The sequence below is a fragment of the Chlorocebus sabaeus genome, chromosome X (assembly GCF_047675955.1).
Source record: "Chlorocebus sabaeus isolate Y175 chromosome X, mChlSab1.0.hap1, whole genome shotgun sequence".
NCBI classification, from domain to species: domain Eukaryota; kingdom Metazoa; phylum Chordata; class Mammalia; order Primates; family Cercopithecidae; genus Chlorocebus; species Chlorocebus sabaeus.
The window spans coordinates 25,396,054-25,404,193 of NC_132933.1; the positions used below are offsets into that span (position 1 = coordinate 25,396,054).

At 37.6% G+C, this 8,140-nt stretch overlaps 1 protein-coding gene and 1 pseudogene across 1 annotated transcript; one reads left to right on the plus strand and one right to left on the minus strand.

Annotated features, from left to right (window-relative positions):
* Positions 1-1,884: 1,884 nt before the first annotated feature.
* Positions 1,885-2,425, minus strand: LOC103232530 (cytochrome c oxidase subunit 6A1, mitochondrial pseudogene; annotated as a pseudogene).
* A 2,748-nt stretch (positions 2,426-5,173) lies between these two features.
* On the plus strand, positions 5,174-5,592 carry LOC103232531 (ATP synthase subunit f, mitochondrial). The gene has a single exon (XM_037988867.2). It carries the CDS (start codon positions 5,178-5,180, stop codon positions 5,442-5,444), a length of 267 nt encoding a protein of 88 aa, XP_037844795.2. The 5' UTR covers positions 5,174-5,177; the 3' UTR covers positions 5,445-5,592.
* The last annotated feature ends 2,548 nt before the right edge of the window (positions 5,593-8,140 follow it).

Consider the following 8,140-nt stretch of genomic DNA (forward strand, 5'->3'; position numbering starts at 1 on the left):
TATTTGACAATGTTAACAAAAACAAGCAATGGGGAAAGAACTCTCTATTCAATAAATGGTGCTGTGATATCTGGCTTGCTACATGCAGAAGGTTGAAACTGGACCCTTTCCTTATACCATATACAAAAATCAATTCCAGATGGAGTAAAGATCTAGGTGTAAAGCCTCAAACTATAAAAACCCTGGAAGATAACCTAGGAAATACCAGTTTGGACATAGAAACTAGCAAAAATTTCAGGATGAAATCGCTAATACAATTGCAACAATAGCAAGACAAATGGGACCTAATTAAAGAGCTTCTGCACTACAAAATAAACTATAAACAGAGTCAATGGGAAACCTGTGGAATGAGCAAAAACATTTGCAACTATACATCTGACAAAGGTCTAATATCTAGAATCTACAAGGAACTTAAACAACTGTATAAGCAAAAGACATACAACCTCATTAAAAAGTGGCTAAGGGATATGAACAGACACTGTTCAAAAGAAGACATACATGCAGCCAATAGACATATGAATAAATGTTCAATATTACTAATAATTAGAGAAATGCAAATCAGAACAATTAGATACCATCTCACACCCATCAGAATGGCTATTATTGAAAACTAAAAAAATAATGAGAGGTTGTGGAACAAAGGGGATGCTTACACACTGCTGGTGGGAGTGTAAATTAGTTCAACCATTGTGGAAAGTGGTAAAAGTAGTATGGTGATTTCTCAAAGAACTGAAAACAGAACTACCCTTTGATCCAGCAATCCCCCTATTAGCTATATACCCAAAGGAATATAAATCATTCTTCCAAAGACACATGGCAAGCGTATGTTCATTGCAGTATTATTCACCATAGCAAAGACATGGAATCAATCTAAATACCCATCAAAGTCGACTGGATAAATAAAATGTGGTACATATATACTGTATAATACCATGCAATCATAAAAAAAGAATGAAATTAAATCCTTGGCAGGAACAGGGATGGAACTAGAGGCCATTATCCTTAGCAACTAACGCAGGAGCAGAAAACCAAGTACCACATTTTCTCACTTATAAGTTGGAGCTACATAGTGAAAACACAGGGAGACAAAGAGGAGAACAGCAGACATTGGGACCTACTTCAAGGATGGGGTTAAGAAAAAAAAAAAAAAAAACCAGAGAGGGAAAGGTTCAGAAAAGAAAAAAGTGTTGAATACTATGCTTAATACCAGTGATTAATCTTTACCCTAAACACCCAAGTCACAAGGTCACAAGTTTACCTATATAACAAACTTGCACATGTACCATAGAACCTAAACGAACAGTTAAAAATATTTTGTTTAGGCCGGGCGCAGTGGCTCACTCCTGTAATCCCAGCACTTTGGGAGGCCAAGGCAGGCGGATCACGAGGTCAGGCGATCTAGACCATCCTGAGTAACACGGTGAAACCCTCTCTCTACTAAAAATACTATATATATATATATATTCCTTTATAAAATTCCTTTGGGTTTCACAGAAAAATAATACTATATATATATAAAAATTAGCCGGGCATGGTGGCAGGCGCCTGTAGTCCCAGCTACTCAGGAGGCTGAGGCAGGAGAACGGTGTGAACCTGGGAGGCGGAGCTTGCAGTGAGCCGAGATTGCGCCACTGCACTCCAGCCTAGGCGACAGAGCGAGACTCTGTCTCAAAAATAAATAAATAAATAAAATTTTAAATGAATACATTTTAAAATAACCCATAAAAGTATCAGGACCTTGCTCATAATTTCTAAAGTTTTCCCCTTACTCTTTCCTTTACAGGAGCTCAACCTTAAGATGAAAGTTTAAGAAATTGGTATTCAGAAAGGTTAAATGAAAAAATCGGATTAAAAGGAGTCAAATCATAGTAAAAGGAAGTCAGATTTTTTTTTTTTTTTAAGTTTAAGTTATTTATTTAAGCCATCTCCTGCCACAAGCAAAGGGATGGAAGACCAGTATACCAGTCATCATTTGATACAAGAAGATGAGCTTAAGGTCCCGTATACTTTTTCTGGTCCATGTGCAGAGTAATGGTCCAAACCAGTGCTGTGGTCCCTGGTGCCCAGGTAGTGGTCCAGATTCTCTTTATTCGTCTTTGTAGCCAGTTGGAAGTGGATTCACATGAGGGTTATGGACTAGAGTATGGTTACCATCTCCCCAGGGAAACGGCTTGGTCCTGATGCGGAGATGGGGGTAGGCGATGAACTCGGGTCTCTCGCGCTCTCCGTGGTGCGACTTCAGGTACACATTCAGCATGCTGACTGCCACCCTGGGGAGCGCGACGAAGAAGGTGAGGGTCTTCCACATGCGAGCTGAGCCCTCTTCGCCATGGGTGCCACTCGACATAGGCTGCCCCAGCTGTGGGCCGGACCGACCCAGCCGCCGAGAAACCCGGGACACACCAACTGCCGCCATTTTCGACCTGGACTCGGAAGTCAGATTTTTAAAATTTTGTTAGTAATGATGAAATCTGGATGTACCCAAGTGAGACCACAGTGCAGTTAAAAGAGAGTGTGAAGTGAAGAAAGGGAACTAGATCTCTGTCTGATCTGAGGCCTTGTTGTTGAATCCTGAAGTGTGCTGGGCTTAGCAAAGTATTCTCTTTATTGAAAAACCACTAGTAAATGCATAGTTCATTCAAATTTTAGTGAATGATTATTCATACTATACAATAAAAGTTAAAGAGAAGAACAAAAACAACTTTTGATTTGAAGGACGTTAGTGGTATTTTATTAACAAACTGTAAATAGTAACAGCATAAGCTGGATGGGAAGCTGCTTTCACAGGCCATAAATGCTTAATGTTTATTACCAATAAAAGTCAAAGGAGCATTTAGTAAAGCAGTTTACCAAACAAACATTAAATACTTTAATGTATGAGCTTCAGTGGACAGAATCAGCTATTTAATTAGCAATGAGTAATCTGTTAAGCTTTGATTCACCACAAATGATCTGCAGTTTAATACAGGATGATAGTATTTGAAAGCAAGTGATGAGTATAAAGGCCATGTTTAGGGAAACAGAATGATACTCTTGAAAGCAAGGGATGAAGATAAAGATCAGTTTTAGAATAATTGAGTCTCATACAAAACTAAAGGTAGAGGAATATTTGTCTTATGTTGCATGGTACCATAGAAAGAACATGTTTCTCCACTTCTGAGCTGTATAATTTAGGAACAGTTTTGTTTATTACATAAGCTTTTGTCTCTTCGTCTGAAAAATGAGTCCTATCTCATAAGATATCTGTGGAGATTAATAATAGCATGTGCATTGTTCTGGGACATAAGAAGTGTCCATATGCAATTTTACTTTACTCAATTCTTTTGTCTTCTTTGCTTTTGCTAATACTTACACTTCCTCCTCTTCCTCTTCCTCCTCCTCCTTTACCTCTTCTTTCTTCTCCCGCTACTGTCACTACTGATGGTGCTATTTAATCAGAACACATGAGTTAAGCCGTAAAATTCCTTTGGGTTTCACAGAAAATAAAATCACAAATTACCTTTAGTGATAGATATTTATGGCAAATGTGCAGAATAAATAACGTAATTTGCCACTTGTCAACACAAATCTCAGAATTTCTAACACCGTGATAAATACTGGTCTTTATATAAAAGAGGAAAATTCATAATAACTCGAAACAGCAACTTGAGCTGAGTAATATACCTTACCTTTATTGATCTAGCATTCTTACTTCCCAAAAACTATTTTGATTGAGATGGTTTATTACCACTCACTGTGAGAGAGTTATGCCAAGCCACTTCAAAAGTGATTGACTGTCCTTGTGTCTAGTTCATATATGGGTGACTTTTGCTTGTGCATTATTCCCCAGACCAATGAGATGTGTTCAGGTTTGCAAAACTGGCTTTTCTTACATAGTACATCACATGAACCAGAGCAGCTTATGTAGGAAATATCCTGTTGGGCTTGCTTTTCGTAAAATAGAGATATGTACTTAATGGGCAGCTGAGAAGTTTTATTGAGATGTCTTTGCCACATTTATTATAAAGACACAGTATATTCCAGATAAGGCATAAAATTTACATCTATATAAAAATTTTATTTCAACAACCATGTGAGATAGTTGACTTATTATCTCCTTCTTTTTTTTTTTTTTTTTTGACACAGGTTCTTGCTCTGTAACCCAGGCTGAAGTTCAGTGGCTCAATCATGGCTCACTGCAACCTTGAATTCCTGGGCTTAGGTGGTTCTCCCATCTCAGCCTCCCCAGTAGCTGGGACTACAAGTGTGCACCACTATACTCAGCTCCTTTTTACATTTTGTTTTTGTAGAGATGGGGTCTCGCTATGTTGCCAGGGCTGGTTTCAAACTCCTGGCCTTAAGCGATCCTCCCACCTTGGCCTCCCAAAGTGCTGGGATTACAATCAGGAGTCACCATGCCCAGCCTCCTTTTTTATAGATTAAAAGAAAATGAGGCCCTCAAAAAGATTTAACAAATAGTCTAAAACAAAACATCTAGTCAATGACATTAGCAGGATTCAAAACCAAACTTGGCTGCTGTTCTCTCTATCCCTCAATTCTCACATAAAAGCAAGAGTTCTGCCATTAACTCAGTGACCTTATATAAGTCACCTTCTTATATCTAGGCCTTTGTTTTCTTATGTGAAAATAAAATGTTGAATATCATCACCAATTTTCTATTAAAAATTGCACAGAAAGCCATCTTCTCATTTAAAATATTATGCAAACATGTATATATAAAATAAACAAGAAAAAATAGCAGACTGCTTTTGCTGAAGGAAGTCTCTAAGCTTCTGGGAAAGTTTTTTTTTTTTTTTTCTTTCTATTCTTGACTGCTCACCTCCATATCCATATGTCTAAATTTCACTCATTCTCAAAGCCATGCTCAAATGCTGCCTCTCCACTTAATCTTTCTGGATCTGGTGAGCCATAAGTAATCCCATAGTCTTGTGAAAATTTGTAACATTAAACTCGTAGCTGATTATGATTGTTATTTTTCTGCCTTATAGATATTTTTACAAATTTCTTAAATTCCGTGGTAGACTGGACATTCCTGGAGGGCAGGAGCTCCCTCAATTAATTTATGTATCCTCTACACCATGTGGCACAGTGTCTGACATACTAGAGTCAAGGATAAAAACTAGGTTGCATTTGTATGCCAACAACAATCAATAGGGAGCGGACACCGGGACTCCAAGATGGCGTCAGTTGTACCAGTGAAGGACAAGAAACTTCTAGAGGTCAAACTGGGGGAACTGCCAAACTGGATCTTGATGCGGGACTTCAGCCCTAGTGGCATTCTCGGAGCATTTCGAAGAGGTTACTACCGGTACTACAACAAGTACATTAACGTGAAGAAGGGGAGCATCTCGGGGATTACCATGGTGCTGGCATGCTACGTGCTCTTCACCTACAGCATTTCCTACAAGCATCTCAAGCATGAGCGGCTCCGCAAATACCACTGAAGAGGACACGCTATGCACCACCCCCTGACCCCATGACCTTGGCCTGAGCCCCTCCGTGAGGAACACAATCTCGATCGTTGCTGAATCCTTTCATGTCCTAATGGGAATTAACCTCCAAATAAAAGATGACTGGTAAAAAAAAAAAAAAAAAAAAAAAATCAATAGGTAGTTGTACTATGGTAACAAAGATTCTGGCATTGTGCAAGGTTTCATAACAAATAGTAATAATGTGAACTATTGGTTAAGTGTCTTTATGTCATCAAAGAATCAATTCCAACTATCTTCAACAAAAAGAAATTTATATTTATATAAATTTCATATAAATGAATGGCTCTATGCTCTATATAGTTTTAGGCACTGTAATAATATCAGGGCTCCTCTTCACGTTCTTTGAAATTATCTTGTATCTATCCTACACTGTGTCAGCCTTATTTTCAGTTGTTTCCTTTGTTCTATCAGAAATAACTGTGATAGTGCCAGATGTTACCTCTTTATACCACTGTACCCAGCATGTTGATGAGACCAAGAAGCCTCCAGCAATACCTCCTTGTATCCTATTCTTAACATTGGCTTAGATGTACATGCTTGAATTGAACACTGTGGCAAAGTGATGGGATAAATAAGTTAGGTACCAATTCATAGTACATACAGGCTATATGAAGGGGAAATATTGCTTTTGAGAATAGAGCGACAGAAAGAGATGTGAATAGGCTGGACTTATCAGGGAAAAGGAGACAAAAGTATTGCAATCTTTCAGTCTAAAATTCTGACAAACAACCCTCAAACAATAATTTCTCAATTGGAGCAAAAATAAAATTAGAGAATGATGAAAATGTGTTGGTTCATTTTTATTGACTGTATTTTTAACTAATTTATACTTACACAACATTGAAAATAGTAAAAAGTGTCCTTACATCCATCATTCTGTGACTTTTAACACTTTTAAAGGGCAACAATAAGTTGTTTTGTAGAACATTCCTTCATTTGTATCTTTTCAAATTTTTCTAGTGATTGGAGGGGAGTTATATTTTTTTGGCAAGAACTCCACACGAATGATATTGTTACTTTTCCAATACAAGCTTTCAAGGATTTCATGTTGTCAATATATGCTAGTACTAGTGATGCTAATCTTACTGCCTCAATTAAGTTGGTATCTGTTGGATTTCTCCAATGTAAAGTTTTTTATCTTTCTCATTCTACTTGATAAATATCTTGAGGAAAATACACTGAGACCATACAAATCTTCTTTATCCTCAAACTTACACCCACTAATTTTAGCATCCATGGGTAGATCTTGTCTATTTGATTCTTGATTTACTTCTTTTCTTTACATTCACTAATATAAACTATATTGTGTGAAAGAGCTCTCTCTTCCCCTACGTGCACTTATTCATGTATTATTTAATCACTTATTTACATTAGTATGGACTCATGGATATTTATTTTATTAGGTTAAAATCTAATATGACAATTACTTTGTTACTTAAATTGCTCCAGCTTTGGCCATTTGCTCTTTCTGGTTGACTCTTGTGTGTTGTTTGATTTTGGTGGGTGCTATTTTTCTTTTTCAGTTTTTTAATTAATGTTTTTATTTTGGGAAAACAACAGATTCACATGCAATTGTAAGAAATAATGCAGAGAAATCCCATATACCCTTGACCCAGTTAACCCCAATGGGTAACATTTTGCAAAATTGTACAATATTACACCCAGGATATTGACACACAATCTACTGATCTTATTTAGACTTCCAGATTTACTTTTCTTCATTTCTGTGATTGGGTGTGTGTATGGTATGTATGTGTATTTAATTCCATGTGATTTATCGAATGTGCAGGTTCTTGTATTGAGTCAAGATGCAGACAGTTGCATAACCATAAGTATCCCTAGTATTGCCCTTTTATAACTTCTCTCCCCCAAATATTCTCTCTCTGTAACCTCTGTTAACCACTACTTTGTTCTTCATTTCCATAATTTGGTCATTTCAAGTGTGTTATATAAATGAAATCAAAGAGTTTGTAACCAGCCGTGTGTGGTGGCTCACACCTGTAATCCCAGCACTTTGGGAGGCCAAGTTGGGCGGATCACAAGGTCAAGAGTTCGAGACCATCCTGCCAAACACGGTGAAACCCCGTCTCTACTAAAAATACAAAATAAATTAGTCGGGCATGGTGGCGGGCACCTGTAGTCCCAGCTACTTGGGAGGCTGAGGCAGGAGAATGGCATGAACCCAGGAAGTGGAGCTTGCAATGAGCCGAGATCACGCCACTGCACTCCAGCCTGGGCGACAGAGCAAGATTCCATCTCCAAAAAAAAAAAAAAAAAAAAAAAAAATTGGCTTATTTCACTCAGTATCATTTCCTGGATACTCATCCAAGGTGACGCATGTATCAATAGTTTGTTCCATTTTATTGCTGAGTAGTATTACCTACTGTATTAGTCAGGTTCATAGTGAGCCTGTATCAATAAATTTTGGCCTGATTCAACTTTATATTTCTTCCATCATTATCCCGCACCCTTAGTATTCATTTTCAAACATATTATTTTAATTTCTGTCTATATAAATTAGAAAATTCAAGTAGATTTGTGAGCACACCTCTTCATGGGTCACACTTTCAGGGGACTGCTGGAACCTTAGTTGAGTTATAGGTCTGGAAGCAAAGATGTGTGGTGGAAGTAGGTTCTGAGGAGAATCA